Source organism: Hypanus sabinus, chromosome 20, assembly GCF_030144855.1.
Source record: "Hypanus sabinus isolate sHypSab1 chromosome 20, sHypSab1.hap1, whole genome shotgun sequence".
Classification (NCBI taxonomy): Eukaryota; Metazoa; Chordata; class Chondrichthyes; order Myliobatiformes; family Dasyatidae; genus Hypanus; species Hypanus sabinus.
In genome coordinates, this window is record NC_082725.1 from 40,224,195 (window position 1) to 40,248,986 (window position 24,792).

The following is a 24,792-nucleotide window of genomic DNA, read 5'->3' on the forward strand; positions in this document are numbered from 1 at the left end:
CTACATCCTCTGGCGGCTCATTGCATAACCAATATCTCTGAGTGCAAAAATTTTCCCTTTCAATCTCCTTTAAATCTTTGTTCCCACCACCATAGACCAATGCTTTCTAGTTTTTGACTCCCCTACAGTGGGGAAAGACTGTGTCTAACTACCTTATCAATGCTCCTTATAATTCTGTAAAACTCTATAAGGTCACCCAATAGCCTCCTTCACTTCAGAGACACCTGTCCCAGCCTGTCCATTTTCTCCTTGAAACTCCGGCCTTCCAGAGCAGGTGACAGAAGAAATGAATGAGTAATGAGATAGAGAACTTACGGTCTTTTCATGCGTAACTACACCCTTCCTTAGGTGAGGCAATCAAATTACACACTTCTAAATACAGTCTCACCAATGTTTTATGCAACCATAATATGATAGCTCAAACAAAAACATAGCGGCTGAAGACGGCATGCCATACATCTTCTTCACCACTCTGCCTACCTGTGTAACAGCTTTCAGGGATCCATGTACTTGTGCCCTAAGGTTACTTTCTGTTCACTCTCCAGGGCCTTGCCGTTCATTGTAAATTTCCTGTTCTGGTTTATTTAACCAAAATGCATCACTTTGACTTAAATTTCATCTGCTATTCCTTTGCCTACTTTCCATTTGATGAAAATCCTGTTGTTACTTTTATGATCCACCCAACTTCGGTGTCATCTGAAACTTACTAATTATGTCATCTAAATTCTCATCCAAATTATTAACATATATGACAAATAGAGGGTCCAGAATCAATCCCTATGGTATGCCACTGGTCACAAGCCTACAATCTTAAAAACAACTCTCTACTACCACCCTCTACCTCCAACCCCCAAGCCAATTTTATATCCAACTGCCTGGCTCGTACTGGGTCCCATATGTTCTGATTATCCAGATCACTTCAAAAAAACACAATAACATTTGTGAGACAGAATTTCCCACACACAAAGCAATGCTAATTCTCCCTAATCAGTTCTTGTCTTTCCTGATGCAAATAAATGCTGTTCCTCAGAATCCCAACCAGGAACCTTCCTCCCACTGATGTCAAACTCATTGGTCTGTAGTTTTTTGGCTTGTTCTTTCAGCTCTTTGAATGTAAAGGCAAATTTTAGCCATCCTCCAGTCCTCTGGTACCTTACTAAGATACAAAAACCTCTGCCAAGGCCACAGCAATTTTTTCCATTGCTTCCCACAATATCATAGGTTACACTTGGTCAGGCATTCGGCATTATCCACCTTCATGTGTTTAAAGACCACCACGAATCTCTTTAATAATGTTGATATGCTTCAAGATATCATTGTTCTCCTCCCCGAACATAATAGCTTCCATGTTCTTCTCCACAGCAGATACAGTTGAGATGTATTCTTTAAAGACATCACCCATCTCCTGTGGATCACCACATAGATTATCACACTCCTGCTTAAGGGAAGTACTATCTCCACAGTTAAATTTTCACTTTTTGGATACTTACAGAAACTTCTGGGATTCTTCTTTAAACTATCTACCAGGGATACCTCCTGTTCTCTTTTTGCCCTTTTTTTTACCCTTACATCCTTTATACTCCTCAAGAGATTCACTTGATCCCAGCTTCCTAAACCTAACATACAATTTCTCAATCATGGCCTCAACATCCCTCGTCAGTCAGAGATTCCTAATCTAGTAAGAACATGCTTTCTTTGAAATCTTCTTATTGCACTTCCAAAAGCCTCCCAGTTGCCAAACATTTTTTTTCTGCTCACAGTCTCCCCTGATCAACCATTGCCATTAAAACTAGTCTCGTCCCAATTTGGGGATGTACATTGTGGACCACTTCTATCTTTTTACATAACTATGTTAAAACTAGAAGTGCGGCCACTAGTCCCAATGTGCTCCCCCCACTGACACATCAGCCATTTGCCCAAAACTCACTTCCAATGGGAAGCTCAAGTGTAGCCTCTTCTGGAAGTCACAGAGTCATAGAAAGCTACAGCAGATAAAGGCCCTTCAGCCCATTTAGTTCATGCTGATCCATTCAAAATTCCTACTCCCATTGACCTGCACTGGGTCCATAGTCCTCCATACCCCAACCATCCATGTATCTATCCAAACTTCTCTTAAACATTGAAATCGAGCTTGCATGAACCACTTGCGCTGGCAGCTCATTCCTCACTCACACAACCCCCTGAGTGAAAACATTTTCCAAAATCTTCCCCTTAAACTTCTCATCTTTCACTCTTAATCCATGACATCTAGTTGTAATCCGACCAACCTTGGGGGATAAAACTTGCTGGCATTTACCATATCTATACCCCTCAATTCTGTAAACCTTTATCAATTCTTCCTTCAATCTTATACATTCTAGGGAATAAAGTTCTAACCTATTCAATCTTTCCTTATAACTCAAGTCCTCCAATCTCAGCAACATTCTTGCAATTTTTCTCTTTACTCTTTTGATTTTATTTACATCTTTCTGAGGGTAGGTAACCAAAACTACACACAACACTCCAAAATAATCCTCGCCAATGCCTTATGCAACTTCAACATCCCATCACCTGTACTCAGTACTTTTGTCTAGGAAGGCCCTTACGCCAAAAGCTTTCTTTACGACCCTCTCTAACTGTGATATCACTTCCAATGAATTATGGATCTGTGTTTCAGCTCCCTTTGTTCTACCAAACTTCTCAGTGCCCTACCACTCACTGTGTAAGACCTACTCTGGTTGGTCCTTCCAAAGTGCTAAACCTCACACGTGTCCGCATTAAATTTAACCTGCCATTTTTTTAGTTCATTTTTCCAGCTGGTTTGGATCCTGCTGCAAAACATGATGGTCTTCCTTGCTGCCCACTACACTCCCAATCTTGCAGCTGATCTCCTCTGAAGGGCCGTCTCCACCACCTCCCCCCCCCCCCCAAACAACTCAAGACACTGTAGCATTTTGAAACTGACTTACAGAAACAAACTCAACTCCAGTCAATTGGCTTATGTTATGCCTGAACTGTGTCTGAAGTCTATTTACTGCGGCAACCATATTTTCTTTACCCAATAAATGTATGCCAGTCTCAGATTCAAAATTTTTATACTAAATGAGCAACACTGACTTTTTTTTTGCAATAGAATTTGCAGATTTTTCTGCCATTAGTGAAAAGCAGTGATTCTCGACATCACCCCAATTGTATGAATGGCGTCATTCTAACTTTAAGCTTCTTGTTCTAGTCTCCTTGCTCTTCAGCCAGACTAATCTAAATATTACTGTTCACTTTCAAACTGGAGCCATAACTACAGCTTGTGTTCCTGCTTAACTTTCTCAGCTTCAGGGTCATATGGCAAGATAGAAGCTTCTATCAAGGAAATTGCTTGATAAAATAAATCAGAGGAAGTCACAGAACTCATCAAGGGAGAGAATATTTTATAACAAAGCTTAGGAATATTTTGAAACTACACTCATTAGAATAGTGAGATTTCTCATTATGGTCTCATTTCCATATGTGAAAATGTTTGGATTATAATTGCAGTAACAATGAAACTTTACCTGTCTTTTTAATCTACAGGGTGAATTTGGGCAAAGAGGTAGACCAGGTAAGGTTGGTCAAGATGGAAATAAGGTAAGATACCTTGCTTCTAATTAGCTATCTAGAATGCATGTAAATTTCTTTATATTTTCTGCACAAATCTATTTTGTTCTTTTATGTATAGTTTTTTTTTAACACAACTGCCTTTAACTGATTGCTATGTTTATTTCTAAATTGGGAACAATAATTGCTTTCATTTTGGTGGTGTTCTGGCAAGTTGAATCCAACACAATATACTAAAACTAGATCTGGTGTGTGTACTTATCAGATAGATTCAATTACTTAATTCTTGGAATATTTATGTGTCAGCCCGAAACAGACTGTTCAATTCAGCTATATGTATATAATTCTTGGCTGAAATCAGTTATCTGTGTATACTTGGCTCAACTTAAAAGCATACTTTTATAATATACTGGCAGCAATCTCAGTTTCAAGAATAGCAATCTTTGCATAGGGTTGTTGAGATGGAAGGGATTTCCTCAGGCAAAAACAATGTTTGACCTTCCCTATCTCTCTAATGTACCTCAGCATGAAGATTTCTAAGAGTGCTGTGACTGAATAATACAGACATTTCCCTGCTGGCTTTTCATTCTTCAGATAAACCACTAACTTCAAAGCTCAAAGTAAATATATGGTCAAAGTTCATAAATGTCACCATATGCAACCCTGAGATTTGTTTTCTTACAGGCATTCACAGTAAATACCAAGAAACACAATAGAATCAATGAAAAACTGCACACATTGAGATAGACAAACAATCGATCTGCAAAAGACAACAAACTTCAAAGACAAAAATAATAAATAAATAAACAATAAATATTGAGAACATGAGAAGAAGAGTCCTTGGAAATGAGTCCATAGATTGTGGGAACAGTTCAGTGTTGGGGCTGGTGAAGTTATTCCCTCTGGTTCAAAAACCTGGTGGGTAAGGGGTAATAACTGTTCCTGTACCTGGTGTACCTGAGTCTCTTGTACCTCCTTCTGATAGTACAAGTGAATAGGGAGCATGGCCTGGATGATGGGGGTCCTTGATAATGGATGTTGCTTTCCTATAACACATCCTTGTAGATGTGCTCTGTGGTAGGGAAGGCTTTACCCATGATGGTCTCGGCTGTATCCACTACTTTCCCATTCAAGATTATTGGTGTTTCCATACCAGGCTGTAATGCAGCCAGCCAGTATACTCTCTACCACAGATATATAGAAGTTTTTCAAAGTTTTAGATGATGTGCCAAATCTTCGCCAATTTTTAAGAAAGTAGAGCCACTGCTGTGCTTCCTATGTATTGATATGTATCTGCTGCACCCAAGAAAGGTCCTCTGAAATGATAATGCTAGGGAATTTGAGGCTGCTGACCTTCTCCAACTCTGATCTCCCAAAGGAGACTTGCTCATGGACCTCCTGCAGTCAATAATCAACTCCTTGTTCTTTGTTTAGCTGAGTGAGATGTAATTGTGTTGACACCACTCAGCCACATTTTCAGTCTCTCTCCTGTATTGTCACTGTCGTTCGGATATGGCCCAAGTGCAGAGTGAGAGACGCTGAAGTGGGTCAATAGTTCACAAAACTTTAATGCGAACAGTGTTCAAGGGAAAATAAAACAATAAATGCAAGACCAAACAGAGCCATTAACTAAAACTCTCAAATGGGAAACAAAGCCTACACTGCGGCTGAAAAGAACATTAAACAAATAAAGTGAGTCTTCAGAGTCAGCTGACTCCACAGTCCTATTTCTCAGGGAAGGCCGCTGCAAAACAAAAGTCAAGTGTTGCTATGCTCTGTCCAAGTCTCAACAATCACTACGACGACAAGTATGGAGTTAAATACTATCACGATTAAATAATAATTAGCTGACACGTGCAAATCCTCAAGCACAATTGCTGTATCTACTGTGCTGCCGAATCCATGGTTGTGATATGTATGCCGATTTGTCATCAACTTTGTTTATAAATTTCGTAAAGGGTGAAGGTTTTTTTTTGAAAATTTGCAACAACCACTGCAGTTAATGGCTTCAGAAGCTGGTGAGGATACATTCTGCCCACTTCACTCTGGAGAGTGAATTAATTGGCAACAAAACACTTGCTCCACAGCTCAAGCCATCAAGCAGCCTATTGTTAATGTGTAGTTAACATCCTGTTTCCGCTCTTGATTGCTGGCATTTGTTTACATGTTTTAAATCAGTTTAAAATATGTAAATCATTTTGCATGATTTGGTTAACTACAGTGATCTCCATTCCCATTTACTCCATCTGATTCTAAGTGAGTTCAAGCAAGCACTGATTTTTTTCAGAACATTAATAGCAGAATAAATTAACCAGTAACCCTTAATGCCTGATCTGCCATTGATTGATGCTTATTTTCTGATCTCAGCAACATTTTTTGCAGTAGCTTCATATCACTTGATGCACTTGGCATCAATAAATGTAACTCCATCTTGAATGAGTTCACTGACGAAGTCTCGACAGCCAAACTGAAGAGAGATTTCCAATGATTCCAGATGCTCTTGGAATTTATATTCTTTCAGTGTTTCATCCAGGCCCATCTAAAAACCAACACTCTCAAATATAAAATATATTTAAAATACACTCTGTGATGCTATCATTTTTTTTTACCAAAGTTGATCAGTTCATGATTTCACACATTATATTTCACTTGCCATGTTCTTGACCATTACATCAGGCTATCTAACAGACCCCACACATCCCCGCACCCCGGCACCTGTCTGTAGACTCCTCACAATCCACACAGATACTGAGTGTTGTATCATCAGCTATTTTGGATAGATTATACTCAATCATTTCACTCCATATTCGTGGCACCCCAACAGTCACAGCCACCCTCCTGAAAATGATCCCTTTATTGCTACAATTTCTCTGTCGGTCAATCCAAATTGAAACTGGAAATTTAATTGCTGACCAAATACCCAGAAGATTATTTATGATTGTTACTTGAGATGATCTACAGTATTGTTACCCTTATATTGTTATATAATGCAATGGAAACTCTTGGATTTGATCAACAGTCAAAATCAGATATACTTTTATATCTTTAAAGGGACAACCTGGTCGGAGAGGAGCTATGGGTATTGAGGTACGTTTATTAGTTAAAGTGCTAATTTAGTCTGAGAAATTCTAGCATGGTGGTATGAAAATGTTTATTCTCAGAAATCTTGTCTGTTATATTAAATCATTGGTTTGTGGTTTGTTTATTTCAAACTAGTTGCACATCACTGTATTGATATGGAATAACAATACCATAGTCCCTTGAAAACAAGGGGGGATATTATCTTGGATTGCTGCTTGGTGGGGAAGATCTATGTGCCTTTATTTGTTCTGGGAGTAGATGGATCAGGAAACTGTGTGGTACCTGTGAAGTCAAGTTAAGGGGCTGGTATGTAGCATGCCACTGAATGTATTTTTGATGGATTGAGACTGCAGAATTATGTAGTGACAGAGCATTTGGACATCCGATTAAATTATTCAGATTTCAGATTTATTTATCACATGTACTTTGAAACATGACCTGGTTTTGGTGTAGTGGCATCATCACTGGACTGCGGGGCAGGAGATCCTGAGTTCGAATCCAGCCAGCTACCCTGCACTCTTTTCATCCGTGCTGAGTTAAGAGCTGGTGATCTCTTTGAAAAAACTCACCCTGTAGAAGGCAATGGCAAACTATTGCTGTAACTTGCATTGTGCGCAATCTCCCTCTTTGTCACAATGGCGTGGGAGGAAGTTGTCCGCTAACTGGAAAAACTCTGGATGCGATGGTACCTTTCTTTTTTTCTTACTTTGAAACATGCATCATTCAATATAGAACTGGTTTTATCTTTTAGAAAGCTTTTCCATTATGAGTTTAACACTGCAGTGCCAAATGAGTGTCTGATCTGATCAGATGATTTAATCTACCAATTCTAAATTAATGCAAAAAGAATGAATTAGGATGGTAATATTTATAAACAGCTACATGCAAGAGGAACTCACAATTTGATAATATGTGCAACTTTTTGCTGGGAAGATTGGCTACATATGGAACTTCAATAGCTTCTCAAATGAATCCCATATTTATGTAGTTTTCAGTTATTAAAACCAAATTATTTTGTTATTGTTAATTAGATGTGATTGTAGCTCTTAATTTCCATTCAAAACATGGCAATTGGATAAAACTATTAAAGAGCGAGAAACAAGATGTAAGAAATCTGGAATAAAGACAGAAAATGCTGGGAACAGATAACAGGTCAAGTTGAATCTGATTATTCAACGGAAATAGCATAAGGTTTTCTTACTCCTGTCCTCTGATAAGTAGGGTACACGGTATCCAGGCCAGGAGGACGTTGCGATTAATTATCTTGTGGCTATTGAGTGCAGAATGGGAAATCTCACTCTAAATCAAGAAAGGAAATATCGATGTTCTGCAACCTTTATGATTACTTTTCTTAGTTCTCTGAATAACATAGATCTTCCTCCTATAGGGTCGCAGTGGACAACCTGGTACCAGAGGATCCCTTGGGCCCCCTGGATTCCAAGGCCAAAAGGTGAATGCAAATATTTATTATGTGGAAGACAAAATATCTCTGGAAACTTGGTGTATTTTTTGAACAGAATAATTTACAGTTATAAATCTATATAATAGGCAGTGTTGGCTAAAGAGATTGAAGCAAGTTAGTCAATAGTCTCTAATGCTATTGGCTAAATAAAGGAGAGTATAAAAAGATACAATTGTCGAACATTTAAATTAAAATATTTAAACAACTTCATGATCTCTGATTTTTTTGATATTAAATTTAAATGATTATTTTAAATTTTTGTTCTCAACTTAAGTGTATACATTAAGATAATATTTGCAAATAGAATACTAATGAAAGAAGAAAATTAATATTGATTAATTTATAGCCAGATTGTTTGGAATCAGGATAGAATTGTGCTTCCTCCTCAGTTTTATTTCCTGCTAATCTTTGAGTGTGTTAGCAAACAGAAAATCCTTTCACAGAAACTAAAGGATCCAGCCTTTATTTTCATCATTCTCTTGTCATATTTTCCATCCAATGCCTGCATAACTTTAAGCAACACTATTATAACTTCCGTTAACCCTCATTCTGTAAGGAGAGTCATCAAAGTTCTCCAGTCTCTGCATATAATGGAAGGCTTGTAAATGTTTTGTTCTCTCTCCAAAACCTTGGCACCTATGCAAAGTTGCCTCAATAGGGGCATCGGCCTTCACTGAGCCCAAACAACCAGCTTCAAAGGTTCAGCATAACATGTTTGCTTTCTCACTTTATATTTTACTTATGATCCCACCCACAATTATAAGAACCTTCATAAGCCTATCTTGCCACCCTCAAATATTACACATCAATGTCCAGAAGACCCAAAAGCTGATTGTGGACTTCAGGAAGGGTAAGATGAGGGAACACAATCCTTATAGAGGGATCAGAAGTGAAGAGAGTGAGTCCTGGGTGTCAAGATCTCTGCGGATATAACCTGGTCCCAACATATCGATGCAGCTATAAAGAAGGCTATACAGCAGCTATATTTCATTTGGAATTTGAGGAGATTCAGTTTCTCACATAAAACATTCAAAAACTTCTATAGATTTACCATGGACAGCATTCTGACAGGCTGTATTACTGTCTGGTATGGGTGACTACCACACAGGATCTAAAGAAGTTACAGAAAGATGTAAAATTCATCAGCTCCATCTTGCGTACTAGCCTTCATACTACCCAGGACATCTTCAATGAGCTGTGCCTCAGAAAGGTGACATCAATCATTAAGGACCCCCATCACCCATGGCATGGCCTCTTCTGATTATTTCCATCTGGAAGGAAGTCACAGAAACCAGAAGTCACACACTCAGCGATTCTGGAACAAATTTCTTCCCCTCCGATTCCTAAATGGATATTGAAAATGTGAACACTACCTCACTTTTTTTTTTGCTGTTTTTCCACTATTTTTAATTTAACTATTTGGTATACATATATACGTACTTACTGTGATTGATTTAAATATTTAATTTTTCCTATATTATCATGTATTGCTTTGTTGTTCTGCTACTAAGTTATTAAATTTTACAACACATGCCAGTGATATTAAATCTGATTCTGATCCTACATCCCTTTCTAAAATTGTGCCATTTGTTTCAAAATGCTTTAAAAACAATTATAATTGATCCTCATGGCATTATCTATAAACCTCTCAAAGCATTTCATCGCAGTAGCAGTCACATCTACTGTGATGAAATGTTTTGAGAGGTTGGTCATGGCTACAATTAACTGCTGCATCAGTAAAGGTCTGGACTATAATTAGCCTGTTGCCACAATAGGTCTACAGTGGATGCAGCCTCACTGGCTCTCCACATGACCCTGGATGTTCTAAACAGTTGTAGTACCGGCAACAGGCTGCTGCTTATTGACTACAACTCAACGTGCAACACAATCACACCATCAGTTCTAATCAATATGCTCCGAAACCTGGGCCTCTGTACCTCCCTCTGCAAATGGATCTTTGACTTCCTCATTGGGAGACCACAGTCTGTGCAGATCGGAAATAATTTCCCTTCCTCATTCACAATCAACACTGGCACAATGCAAGAATGCATGCTTAGCTCACTGCTTTACTTTATCTATACCCACAATTGGATGGTTATGCGTAACTCAAACGCCATCTATAAATTTGCAATGATACAACAATTGTTGGCAGAACTTCAAATGGTGATGAGGTGGCATACAGGAATGAGATAAATTGGCTGGTTGAGTGGTGTCACAGCAACAGCCTTGTGCTCAATTTCAATAAGACCAAGGAACTAATTGTGGACTTCAGGAAGGGGAAGTCATGGAAACACGCATCAGTTCTCATCGAGGATCAGAAGTGGAAAGGGTGAGCAGTTTCATGTTCCTGGGTGTCCACATCTCCGAAGACCTATCCTGGGCCCAGCATAGTGATGCATTTCCAAAGAAGGCATGACAGGAGTTTGAGGAGAATTGATATGTCACCAAAGACACTGTAAATTTCTACAGATGTACCATGGAGAACATACTAACTGGTTGCATCACCATTCATCTGGTATGGAGGGGCCACTGCACAGGATTGGAAAAAAACTGCAGGAAATTGTAAACACAGCCAGTTCCATCATGGGTACTCGCCTTCCCAGCATTCAGGACACCTTCAAAAGGTGATATTTCAAAAGGATAGCATTCATAATTAAGGACCCCTATCACTGTGGACATACACTCTTCTCATTGCTACCACCAAGGAAGAGGTACAGGAGCCTGAAGACACAGTCAACATTTCAGGAGCAGCCTGATTTATGAGTGGACAGTGAACCCATGAACACTATCTCAATATTTTCCCCTCTCTTTTTGAACTACTTGTTTAATTTAACTTTCTTTATTTATATATACTTGGAGAAATTTTAGTTTTATAATTATCTATTGTAATGTACAGAAGAAAAATTTTCATGACATATGCCAATGATATTAAACCTGATTCTGATTGAAGGCAGGAGGAGTCAAAATGAAAGTGAAAAAAATCACATAGTTTCTTCTGTCTAAGCATCTGTAAATTCTGATTTAAGTAATCAGGAATTCTGTCTCTTGCTATTTTTTTACATCAAAATATTTAAAATAATGGAAATGAACAAGATTGGATTATAATAAATTTCAGAATGGTGCTTCACCCATTTTCTGATATGAGTAATAATTAATATTAGCATGTGTTTAATCTTTGTCACATTGCTAATATTAGGGATCTTGTTTTTCCCTATTTTTCAGGGAACTAAGGGAATTTTTGGTTTCCCTGGAAGAAAAGGAGAGATTGGATTGTCAGGACCTCAGGTTAGTAAGAGTAATGTCAATAATTTATTGAATTATGTAACAAATATGAACTTTCATGAGCCGTTTGCTAAGAATTTGATCTTTATGGAGAGCATTGCTGAGAATTTTGCCACTAAGCTTGCTTAACTATGAAAATCAGACCAGAATTTCTTGAGCTTTTGCTAAATTAGCATTTTTCTACTTTTCTTTACCCCTTTTCCAAAGAGACGGCATAAAATAGAGTATGAATGCATTCTTGCATTCTGTTTAATGCTGTAGAGTGGACAAGCCAATGGCCCTTAACTGTCTAAATAGTAAAGATGGCAGGGAATGGCACCTGGAAAAGTCCTTTCACAACCTCACAACATCCTAACGCTCTTTCTTCCCAATAATCTTCATGAATCATAGATGACATTAAATCTGCATACTGCAAGTTTCAACAAAAGCCAATGAGATGCATTGTTCCATCTTTACCTATTCTATCACAAATAATGATATCAAAAAATACTGGATTGATGGAAACTCCCTAAATATTCGGTTATATGCTTCAGGAGAGGAAATCTATCATACCCAAATTGACTTTCCTCTAATTTGAGAACCTCCAATGTGTTTGACTCTTTGCACTCTAGGGATGAATGATAGATAAATGCTCGCTTTTTTGTTGGACTGAAAAATTAATAAATAACAAAATAAAAGCAGTAATCAGAGATACACCTCCAAATGCAACTCTTCACATTCACCATGTTCACCAAGGATCTGTACTGGTCCCTTCATATTTTTATTCACATGTTGCCTCCCTGGCTAGATCACAGAAACATGAAACAAGAATCCAAATCTACCAAATAGTTCTGAGCAGATCTGCATCTTTCTTAATCCCTGTGCTCTCTGCAATTTATCTGACTGCTGCTCTGACATATGAAGCAACATACACAAAATACTGCAGGAACAGCCAGTCAGGTAGAATCTATGGAAACGAATAAACAGAAAACATTTTGGGCTGAGACCCTTCATCAGGACTGGAAAGGAAGGGGTGTGCCATGATAGTGTAATGGTTAGCCCAACACTTTACAGTACCAGTGACCCGGCTTCAATTCCCACTGCTGCCTGTAAGGTGATTTTATGTTCTCCCTGTGATGCCTGATTTTCCTACCACAGTTCAAAGATATACCAGTTGGTAGGTTAACTGGTCATTGTAAATTGTCCTGTGATTAGGCTAAGGTTAAATTTGGCATTGCAGAATAGCACCCTTAGAAGGTCTGGAAGGGCCTATTCCGTGCTGCATCTCTAAATAAAGTAAATAAAGAATAAAAGAGTGAGTAAGGTGAAAGAGGACAATCAGAAAGATGATAGGTGAAGCCAGGTGGATGGGAAATTAAAGGGCTGGAGAAAAAGGGGTCTGATAGGAGAGGAGTGTTGACCATGGGAGAAAGGGGAAAATAGAGGGGCAATAGTTGTGGTGAAGGTGGGGGGGGGGGGGGGAGATAAAAGGAGAAAAAGAATTACCAGAAGGAGAAATCAATGTTCATTTCATCAGGTTGGAGGCTCCCCAGACAGAATATGATGTGTTGGTCCTCCGCCTGGATGGTGGCCTCATTGTGGCAGAAGAGGAGGCCATGGACTGACATGTCAGAATGGGAATGGAGATAGGAATTAAAATGGTTAGTCACTTGGAAATTCTGCTCTTGGTGGAAGTAGCGAAGGTACTCAACAGCGATGGATGCTCAGAAATATCATTCATCTAATTCATTGTGTTTAGATCATCTTCACTAACTTCAATTTCATCACTCTCCATAACCACTTGAAAGAGATTCAAATAATTTTCCATCAGCATGTAGCTTTAGATTCAGTGTTTTGGGTTACAACACCATATAGACCTCTTCTGCAATAATCTCTAATCTCCGCCTCTGCTTTAGCTCATCTGCTGTTATAAGTCTCATGAACTTTTTCTATACTTAACAATTCTAGCACACTCCTAGTGAACACCCCTATTCATTATTTGCAAAGTTGAGTTGATACTAAATTCCTCTTCCTGTACTTCAATTTGAATTGTTCTACTCACTTTATCCCCATGTTTGTTGACTAGGTTGGTTCACAGTTAAACAATGACGGCTTTAATTTCGTACACTTTTTGTAAATTCCTATCATGATCTTGTCCCCTCTTTATTCCTGTAAATTCATGAAATGCTTGAATCCCCTGAGATATCTCCAATCCTCCAATTCTGGCCTTGTCAAATTTAATTGCTTTTCCATTGACCCTCATGCCTTCAGCTGTTAAACTTCAAAGATTGGAATTCCCTGTCTAAAACCCCCCACAATCTCTTTCAATTTTGTTCTTTGAGGCTGTTGGAGTGTTTTGGGCCATTTGACACAATAGTTCCTGAAATCTTTCAAAGGCACCAAATTGGAATCACTTTACATTTTATATCTTAGATATTTTTCACTGGCTATGAAATAGTTACTGTATAAATACTCCAAGGTTGTGAACTGCACTAAATGCAACATCAGAATTGTTTGCTTTAAGTGTAGATAATGAGTTTTATAACATACTGTGGGACTGAGTGTCCCTAAAGACATTTTGGTCTCAGAATAAATGATGGGATCTGCATTCTTCCATTCCGAATCCATATAAAGTCACAGCTCATGCAATTGTTCCAACTTTATCTGTTTTTCCTACGATCTCACACTGAATCCTACTCACTCTCATTGAACAGTCAAGAGAAACATACTATTCAGAATGATACACATTGGATTTTACCCCATTGCCTCATCTTTTACAAGAAGCTGATGGGCATGGCCCTCTAACTTGATGCTCTTGTATTATTGGCTCATCAGAACAGGAGCAGAAGCAGGCCCTCTGGTCCATTGAGCCTGCTTCACCATTTAATACGATCATGGGTGGTCTGGACATGGACTCATCTCCACCTCCCTCCTTCTTCCCCATAACCCTTAGTTCCCCTACTATGCAAACTTCTATCCAACCTTGTCTTAAATATATTTACTGCTTCATTGGGCAGAGAATTCCATAGATGCACCACTCTCTTGGAAAAGCAGTTCCTCCTCATCTCCTTTCTAAACCTACTCCCCTGAATCTTGAGGCTATGTTCCCTAGTTCTAGTCTCACCTGTCACTAGAAAAAAACTTTCCTGCCTCTATCTTATCTATCCCTTTCATAATTTTATGTTTCTACAAGAGCTCCTCTCATTCTTCTGAATTCCAGCAAGTGCAGTCCCAGGCGACTCAATCTGTCCTCAGACTCAAATCCCCCATTTCTGGAATCAACCTGGTGAACCTCCTCTGCACTGCCTCCAAAGCCAGTATATTCTTCCTCAAGTATGGGGACCAGAGCTTCACTCAATACTCCCGGTGCAGCCTCACCAGTACCCTGTACAGTTGCTGCATAACCTTCCTGCTCAAAATTCAATCCCTCTAGCAATGAGGGCTATCATTCCATTTCCCTTCTTGATAGACTGTTGCACCTGTAAACCAACCTTTCGTGATTCCTGCACAAGCACTCCCAAAACCTTCTGCACAGCAGCATGCAGCAGTTTTTTACCAGTTAAATAATAATCTGCTCTTCCATTTTTCTTTCCAAAGTGGATGACCTCGCATTTACCAACTTTGTATGCCATCTGCCAAACCCACACTCATTCACTTAACCCACCTAAGTCTCTGCAGACTCTCCGTATCTTCTGCACAATTTGCTTTCCCACTCAAACGTGCCCATCCATGCTTTATTTTTAACATTATTTTGATTTGTGTTTCAGGGCTCAATTGGAGATAAAGGCTTCAGAGGTCCCAAAGGAAGTGATGGATTCAAAGGGCAAAAGGTTTGTGAAAAATCTCTTATTCTCTGTTTCATCTTTCAGTGCATAATAAAATGGAACTTGTTTCAATGGCAAATGGAAATCTGAGTACAGGCAGTTGCCATCTTTTGAGGGCAATAGGTGTATGTAGTTGTTACCCATTGTCCTCTGCATGCATTTTTTAAAATCTTACTTTCTTCCAGGTACATTATAACTAATATCAGGCAGCTCCCTTAACCTTTTTATCTTTCCAGTTTCAGGTGCACACACACACAAACACACTCATACAATTTTGGCTTTACAGAACAACCAGCACCGCTGTCAGGAATAACATTCAAATGGAACCAATACTAATTGTAACCGTAAGATAATGTTTAATTTTTCCAGGTTAATTTAGTGATATCTGAATAGACTTGAGACTTCAACAACGAAAACAGGAAATGCCAGATGTACTTAATGACATTCTCCCTTCTCCCTGCAGCTTAACAGTCACCCTTTGTCTTCCCAGTTCTGATGAAGAGTCTTCAATTTGAAATATTAATTCAGTTTCAGTTTACTCGTATTCAGACTGACCTGCTAAGAATTAATCCAGAATTAGCTGTTTTTAGAAACATAGAAACATAGAAAACATACAGCATAATACAGCCCTTCGGCCCACAAAGCTGTGACGAACATGTCCTTACCTTAGAACTACCTAGACGTTACCCATAGCCCTCTATTTTTCTAAGCTCTATGTAGCCATCCTGGAGTCTCTTAAAATACCCTATTGTTTCAACCTCCACCAGCGTCACTGGCAGCCCATTCCATGCACCCATCACACTCTGTATAAAAAAACTTACCTTGACATCTCCTCTGTACCTGCTTCCCAGCACCTTAAAACTATGCCCTCTCATGCTAGCTATTTCAGCTCTGGGGAAAAGCCTCTGATTATCCACACAATCAATGCATCTCATCATCTTATACACCTCTGTCAGGTTACCTCTCATCCTCCATCACTTCAAGGAGAAAAGGCCGAGTTCACTCAACCTATTCTCATAAGGCATGCTCCCCAATCCAGGCAACATCCTTGTAAATCTCCTCTGCACTCTTTCTGTGGTTTCTATGTCCTTCCTATAGTGAGGCGGCTAGAATTGAGCACAGTTCTGTAAGTAGGGTCTGAGCAGGGTCCTATATAGCTGCAACATCACCTCTTGGCTATTAAACTTAATCCCATGAATGATGAAGGCCAATGCACCATATGCCTTCTTAACCACACAGTCAACCTGCATAGCAGCTTTGAGTGTCCTATGGACTCAGACCCCAACATCTCTCTGATGCTCCACACTGCCAAGAGTCTTACCATTAATGCTATATTCTGCCATCATATTTGACCTACCAAAATGAAACATCTCATACTTATCTGGGTTGAACTCCATCTGCCACTTCTCAGCCCAGTTTTGCATCCTGTCAATGTCCTGTTGTGACCTCTGACAGCCCTCCATACTATCAACAACACCCTCAACCTTTGTGTCATCACCAAATTTATTAATTCATCCCTCCAATTCCTCATCCAGGTCATTTATAAAAATCACAAAGAGTAGGGGTCCTAGAACAGATCCCTGAGGCACACCACTGGTCACCCATCTAAAACCACTCTTTGCCTTCTGTGGGCAAGTCAGTTCTGGATCCAGAAAGCAATGTCCCCTTGGATCCCATGCCTCATTACTTTCTCAATAAGCCTTGCATGGGTGTCTTAACAAATGTTTGCTCAAATCCATATACTCTACATCTATGGCTCTACCTGTGATTAGTCACATCCTCAAAAAATTCAAAGGCACGACCTGCCTTTGACAAAGCCATGCCTGACTATTCCTAATGATATTATGCCTCTCCAAATGATCATAAGTGCTCTCTCTCAGGATCCTCTCCATCAACTTACCAACCACTGAAGTAATACTCACAGGACTATAATTTCCTGGACTGTTCCTACTCCCAGTTTTGAATAAGAGAACAACATCTGCAAACCTGTCCCGTCCTCACTGATGATGCAACGATCATTGCTAGAGGCTCAGCAATCTCCTCCCTCACTTCCCAAAGTTTGCTAGGGTACATCCCATCCAGTCCCGGGGACTTATCCAACTTGATGCTTTCCAAAAGCTCCATCACATCCTCTTCATTAATATCTACATTCTCAAGCTTTTCAGTCCACTGCAAGTCATCTCTACAATTGCCAAGATCCTTTTCCATAGTGGATACTGAAGCAAAGTGTTCAATAAGTACCTCCACTATTTCCTCTGGTTCCATACACACTTTTCCATTGTCACACTTGATTGGTCCTATTCTCTCACCTCTTATCCTTTTGCTCTTCACATACATGTAGAATGCCTTGGGGGTTTTTCTTAATCCTGTCCGCCAAGGCCTTCTCATGGCCTCTTCTGGCTCTCCTAATTTCATTCTTAAGCTCCTTTCTGCTAGCCTTATAATCTTCTAGATTCATAACATTACCTAGTTTTTTGAACCTTTCGTAAGCTCTTCCTTACTTCTTGACTAGACTTACAACAGACTTTGTACACCACAGATCTTGTACCCTACCATCCTTTTCATGTCTCATTGGAACGTACCTACTCAGAACCCCACGCAAGTATCCCTTGAACATTTGCCACATTTCTTTGGTAATTTCCCTGAGAACATCTGTTTCCAATTTATGCTTCCAAGTTCCTGCTTGATAGCCTCATAGTTCCACTTACTCCAATTAAGCGTTTCCTTAATTTGTCTGTTCCTATCCCTCTCCAATGCTATGGTGAAGGAGATAGAATTGTGATCACTATCTTCAAAATGCTCTCCCATTGAGAGACCTGACACTTGGACCAGGTTCATTTCCCAATACCAGATCAAGAACAACCTCTCCTCTTGTAGTCTTATCTACATATTATGTCAAGAAACCTTCCTGAACACACCTAACAAACTCCACCCTGTCTAAACCCCTCATTATTGGGAGATGCCAATCAATATGTGTGAAGGTAACATCTCCCACCACAACAACCCTGTTGTTATTACTCCTTTCCAGAATCTGTCTCCCTATCTGCTCCTCGATGTCCCTTTTACTATTGGATGGTCTATAAAAAACACCCAGTACAGTTATTGGCTCCTTTCTTTTCCTAAATTCCACCCTCAGAGACTCCGTAGACAACCCCTCCATGACTTCCTCCTTTTCTGCAGCCATGACACTATCTCTGATCAACAGTGCCACACCCCCACCTCTTTTGCTTCATTCCCTATCCTGTCTGAACCATCTAAAGCCTGGCACTTGAAGTAGCCATTCCTGCCCTTGCACAATCCAATCTCTGTAATGGCAACAACATCATAGCTTCAAGGGCTGATCCATGCTCTGAGCTCATCCACTTTATTCATGATGCTCCTCGCATTGAAACAGACATATCTCAAACCATCGGACTATGTCCCTTCTCTATCACCTGCCTATCCTCCCTTTTGCACCGTCTCCAAACTTGCTCTATTTGTGAGCCAACCTCCCTTTCCTCTGTCACTCCAGTTCGGTTCCCACCTCCCAGCAATTCTAGTTTAAAGTCTCCCCAATAGCCCTAGGAAACCGTCCCCCTTGGACTCAAGTGTAACCCATCCTTTTTGTACAAGTCACACCTGCCCCAGGAAAGGTCCCAATGATCCAGAAATCTGAATCCCTGTCCCCTGCTCCAGCCCCTCAGCCACGCATTTATCCTCCACCTCATTCTGTTCCTATACTCACTGTCACATGGCACAGACAGTAATCCTGAGATTACTACCTTTGAGGTCCTGCTTCGCAACTTCTTTCCCAACTCCTGTAGTCTTTTTTCAGGACCTCCTCCCTTTTCCTACCTATGTCGTGGTACCAATATTTACCATGACCTCTGGCTGTTCTCCTTCCCACTTCAGGATATCTTTGACCCGATCAGAAACATCTTGAACCCTGGCACCTGGAAAGCAAACTACCATCCACGTTTCTTTCCTGCATCCACAGAATCGCCAGTCTGACCCCCAAACTATAGAGTCCCCTATCACTGCTGCCATCCTCTTCCTTTTCCTACCTGTCTGATCCACAGGGCCAGACTCTATGCCAGCGGTGCGACCAGTGTCGCTTCCCCCAGGTAGGCCGTCACCTGCAACAGTATTCAAGCAGGAATATTTATTGTTAAGGGGACAGCCATTTGAGTACTCTCTAGTACCTGCTTCTTGCCCTTCCCTCTCCTGACTGTTATGCACTTCTCTGTCTCATGTGGTCCTGGGGCGACTACCTGCCTATAGCTTCTCTCTATCAGCTCCTCACTCTCCCTGACCAGACGATAGTCATCAAGCTGCAGCTCCAGTTCCCTAACACAGTCTCTAAGGGGCTTTTGTTTTAGATTTTTAATAATATTAGTTTAAAAAAAATCATGGATTCCAGATTTTAGTTGGTAAGTATGTGTAAAGTCTCAAACAGTTCACCTGGCCATACAGAGAAGCAAATGTTATAACAAATCTTAGTGGAACAATGTTTTGCATGTGCAAAGCGGAACTCAACAGTAGTACTGTCAGGAGTCATGTATAGTGCACATGCATTACAAGTGTCTGCCATGAAATGCTTCATTCCAATTCTTAGTTATTGCTCATGGCATGATCTCTTTCCTGAACTTAGTTGCTTTCCTAAATTTATTACGACCATGTGTCTTGTAATATAAAAATACCTTGTTTATAGAATATCTTTCAGCTAATATTGTTCACATTTCTTTGAATATTTGAACTCATAATCCAGACTGAAACATCAGTGTGGTGCTGAAAAAAAAACTGAAGGTACCAAATTTGGATAATTTTACACTTTACGTACACATTTTTCAGTGGCTGTGAGGCAGTTATGAATATTCTGAAGTTGTGAGCTGGGAATTCAATACAATTTCAATAGTTACAATGAAATCATCTACTTCAGTATTTTAAGTCTGATAATGCTTCCATTGAATTACATTTCTACAGTGGGAGGCATCATGGAATGTTCAGCTTTGCGGAGACAAAATAATTCACAAGGATGATCTAAAGTTTCTGAGAATAGATAATCCAGACACCCAAAAATAATGTTATGAGGATTAACTCTCCCAGTACACAAATATCCCAACTATAGGTAAAGCAAATATGCCTGTGACTGTCTGATGTGCTAAGGGACAAAATTAGTTTGATCTGCAAGCTTCCTTGAAATTAGTCACAAAGGTGTTAAATAGCTTGGCCAATGTTGTTTCATTTGATGTAGGCCAGCTATCATTTCTCCAATGTCTTACATTTAGATGATGCACACAAGAACATCTTATGGTTACATCAGTTTGCAAACCACATAATTTGAGAAGGCAGCCCCTTATTGTGTGCTAGTAACCTTTGTTCTTTAGACAGTACTGTTAGTTTAAAAAGTTGTCCTTTTAATTCAAACTGGTTACTGCTTGCAAATTACTTTAAATATTGAAGACTGGTTCTCATTCAGATTAATGCCAGATAATTTCATAGTTTCATAATTCCTGAATTCCTATCATCAAGCCTTGTTTAGTCCAAGTTGTACCAGTTCAGTTAAAGTTCATGGATTAGAAAATGGCACTCCATAGAATAAATAAGGTTAAGCTGTGAAACAGGTCAAAGACAATCCCATTCAAGATGGGTTCTGTTTGTCATTTCCAATAACTGGATTGAAAATAGACTTCAGGGTATTTTGGGGATCATTAACTATTGGTAGTTCTTACCATCAAACAGTAAAAAGACTTTACTTGATTAAGTAATAGTGATTTTTATCATTCGGAGACATACACTACAGAAGGTGGTAATAGTATGTAGAATTAAGTGATGTTAAATATGACATTATAACTCACATGGAAATTGTGTTCAGGGTGAAGATGGACCAGAGGGTCAGAAAGGAGAGTTTGGAAGAACTGGAGTTCGTGGACTACAGGTTAATCTGATTTTACCTTGCCACTGTTAAATTTTTGAGCTTTACTGAGATTTTGTTTTGTTAAACTGACAGCCAGCATCAATCAGATGTTTGGTATATCGTCAGTATCAGGAAAATACCAAAGAAGTTCTTCAGTCTCTTGGAAATACAGAATTAGGAAAGTGTTTTCCATCAGCCAAGGACATAGTTCATGTGTAGTATTTAGTGGGTCTCATTTGAGGATTGTGAACAGTTTGATTGTTTCTGCAAATGAAAAATATCTGCAGTATGTTTATTTACTGGATGTGACCAAATTTTGCTGAGAGAAAATAATTTCCTCTTTAATATAAGTACTGTGTGCTTCTAGGAGAGGAGAAGAATAATTAAAGTAAAGGGGCTTTGGGAGAGATATCCTAAACAAACTGGCTGCTCTAAACTGGATTGTGTCAAGCTACTTTTAGACCAGTTTGAAATATAGAACTGCACTCCAAATCCAAAATCACCTGAAGCTAGGTAGCTAATCACCAGTACTCACACAATGCTTATGTTGGCTCAATGCTGTAGCTGGTCTTCAAGCCATTATTGACATGACCATTGAGGTATACATGAGGATAGACCTTCCACTCAACATCCATAAGACCAAAATCCTATACAAACCTACTCTTAGTTCACCACCTTTCCCTTCCAAAATCAAAGGTTCACACCGAGACCCTAGAAAATGTTGAACATTCTGGGCAAAGAAAAATGGAAGAAGAAATTCATCTAACCCTAACCATAAGCTTCACCACTGGTCCATCAATACAACCTTTGATCAGTTAAGGAAAAGGGTATTTGAAAACCCCAGGCCTTGTGCATAACTCATTCTCTATGTTCCTTGCCCTACTGCACAGTTCTGAGATCTAGAATCCCTTGAGCAGGCACATTGAAGCACTGGAGAAAATTCCAACAATGTTGTATGTGCAAAGTCCTCCAAGTTCATTGGAAAGATAGTGAACCAATATCAGTATCCAATCCCAGACCAACAGTGAGGTCCAAGTTATACTCTATCAGCTACATTTGACAGATCATAATATTCACTGTCTGAACACTGGATTCCTGGAATATAACATTCCAAATGTAATAAAGGCTGCAATTAAATCTCCTTGAAGAAATACAAATATCCACTTACTCTTGGGAGATCTCTGGCACATAATCACTTCAAGTGGATAAGGAGCATTTGTGTTTGCATTGAGAATCTTTAAGCTTTGTATTGGAAGTGCCCTGTAACCCAGAGTACAGCATGGAAGGAACATAGTATTTCAGAAATTGGATACTCAAGTGCTCAGTCAAGCATCATCTGTCCTTTTTGTGAATGAGTCTGTAGTTCTCATGTTGGCTCCTGTCTCTCCTCAAACCCATAAAACAAGAGTGGATGAAAAAATCCTCGATACTGAAAGATTGCTTAAGAAGGAGGAGACTGAAGAACTTAAGAAAAGTTGTGGAGACTGTGACTGATTGTACGCAGTGCGTAACTTGAGTTTAACTGAAACATAAATCTATCACAAAGATGAACTTCATTATAATTTTTCCATCCTGCTGCCGAGTAGTCAGAGATGCTGTTGCTTTTTGTATTAATTTTTTTTCAGTAATGACAAAACTTATGTTTATTTTGGTTCAGTTTATGCAAATGTGATACAATTAGGTGTTCAGAGATGACTCACATGCACTCCATTTCATATTACACAGGGCATGGATGGAATTGATATGGTTGGAAATCCTGGACCAAAAGGACGAAAGGTGAGGAAACAAAATGCCAGAAGCCAAGCAAATGTTTTATTTTGCTTTCAGTACAAAATTCCATGGTATATGCATACATATCTGATCATCTTCCTAAACCATTATTTTTGCACCAGTCTTTCAGTCATCACCCTTAGAGTCTGTGTAATCCCACTTCTGTAACAGCAGATTGGGAAATTAAAGTGCACTAGTGGAGTTGTATAAATGAAAGTTGTTGCTTGTACTCTATCAAATTAATTTTAGTGAGCGGTAGATCACTTTGATAATCATACGCATTTAGAATTCTGTCAGCTGGCATAATACTTCTTTGAATATGTACGAGTGCACTGCAATGAATTAATCTGCAATGTGTTAGAAGTAATTTGGTTTAATCGAGTTTTCAGCATACATAATGAAGTGAGTGTACTTATTGTCAGTAATACTTCTGTAATATTAACTAATGCATAAACATGTTTGGAGAAAGGAACCATTCCACAAAATACAAGGAGGGAATCTTAAACCCTACTTCAACTGATGTTTCAAGCTTTTTTTTTGTGTAGATATCCCAGAGTAAATTACACAAAGAGTGCAATTTCCCCCTTTAAATCTGGACCATTATTCATAAAGAACATCTGAATAAAATAATGCATTGCTATATATTAAAAGTAATTATATACACAGATGACATACATCACTGGATTAACTTTTCCAAATATGGGAAGCTCCACAAAAGTTGGCAATTTCCATCTGTGAATCTCGTCTTATGTAAAATGGTTGCTATTGCATGAGCAGTCTTTGGGGTAATCAACCACACGTCAGAATGTAAAGTTGATGTCTCTCTTGATTTCTGTTATTATTCATTGCAATGACCGAGAAGTTTGTCCATAAAGTCAACATCTATCCTATCCTATTCCATTACAATATATGTAAATATGTATGAAAGTTTTGTGATATATTGCTGTATAAATTTAATTCCATCTGTCCAATCCGATGCTATTATAACAGCATCACATTGATAAGAGTATAACCAGTTGAACAATACAGTCTAATTTCTTCCCCTTTCTTATTGTTTAAGGGACAATCCGGATTCCCTGGTTATTCTGGTCCACAGGTACTTGTTGAAAACATTTATGTTTGTAAAAAGATGTATAGTGTATTTTTTTTTAAATTTATAAAGGACATGGGAAAGTTATCTGTGTAAATTGTCTTCTGAATTTTCAGGGACCAGATGGTGACCCTGGAACTCCTGGTGAAAGAGGCCCTAACGGATCAAGAGGACGCAGGGTATGTCAATTTGTTTGCTCCATGCTTTGAAATTTTTCGGTTTAGTCCCAAATTGACTTATATAAGGGCGCTGGCAAATCTAACAAAATAAATGTTTTTAGAAATCCTTCTGAAATGTCAGATGGTGCATGAATTTCCCAATGCCTAATATCTTACCATCTGCTCCCTCTATTCCTTCTAAATTGCTGTCCACCCAATTTACCCAATTGCTGATAGGTAAAACATATAAATGTCTTCCACATCTTCCAAATGCAACAGGCCATGCTTCTTTAAAGGAGTTGAGTTGTTGAAACATCTTGTGAAACATCAGGCTTGAGGAAAAATTTCTGACACTTACACTCCAGTTGCTGTTTATCAATAAAGTGTTGTGCCTTGTTCGAGAAGAATAACAAAATTTATATGGAAATATATCTTAATAAATATATATAAATATATTGCAATATTCTCTGACTGATGTTAGCCACTGCCAAAATTATTTCCTGGTTAAGGGCACCTCCTTCTGGTGCCCATTCTCCTTCCCTTTTCACCTTGGTCCACTTTCCTCTCCCTATTGGTTTCCTTCTTCTTCACACATGCACCATCTCCACCCATCATGTCCCAGCTTCTCACTTCATCCCCCCAACCCCTACCTTCACCTTCACCTGGTTTTACCTTCCAAC

At 39.1% G+C, this 24,792-nt stretch overlaps 1 protein-coding gene across 1 annotated transcript in view; it reads left to right on the forward strand.

The window, feature by feature from the left end:
- LOC132378451 (collagen alpha-2(VI) chain-like) overlaps nucleotides 1-24,792 on the forward strand; it is a 48,125-nt gene that overhangs the window by 16,155 nt on the left and 7,178 nt on the right. Inside the window, exons 9-17 of the mRNA XM_059945376.1 lie at nucleotides 3,547-3,600; nucleotides 6,622-6,657; nucleotides 8,039-8,101; nucleotides 11,336-11,398; nucleotides 15,142-15,204; nucleotides 21,053-21,115; nucleotides 22,820-22,870; nucleotides 23,925-23,960; nucleotides 24,071-24,133. Of these exons, the coding sequence (XP_059801359.1) occupies nucleotides 6,646-6,657; nucleotides 8,039-8,101; nucleotides 11,336-11,398; nucleotides 15,142-15,204; nucleotides 21,053-21,115; nucleotides 22,820-22,870; nucleotides 23,925-23,960; nucleotides 24,071-24,133 (414 nt within the window). The 5' untranslated portion in view covers nucleotides 3,547-3,600; nucleotides 6,622-6,645. The remainder of the gene's footprint in view (nucleotides 1-3,546; nucleotides 3,601-6,621; nucleotides 6,658-8,038; nucleotides 8,102-11,335; nucleotides 11,399-15,141; nucleotides 15,205-21,052; nucleotides 21,116-22,819; nucleotides 22,871-23,924; nucleotides 23,961-24,070; nucleotides 24,134-24,792) is intronic.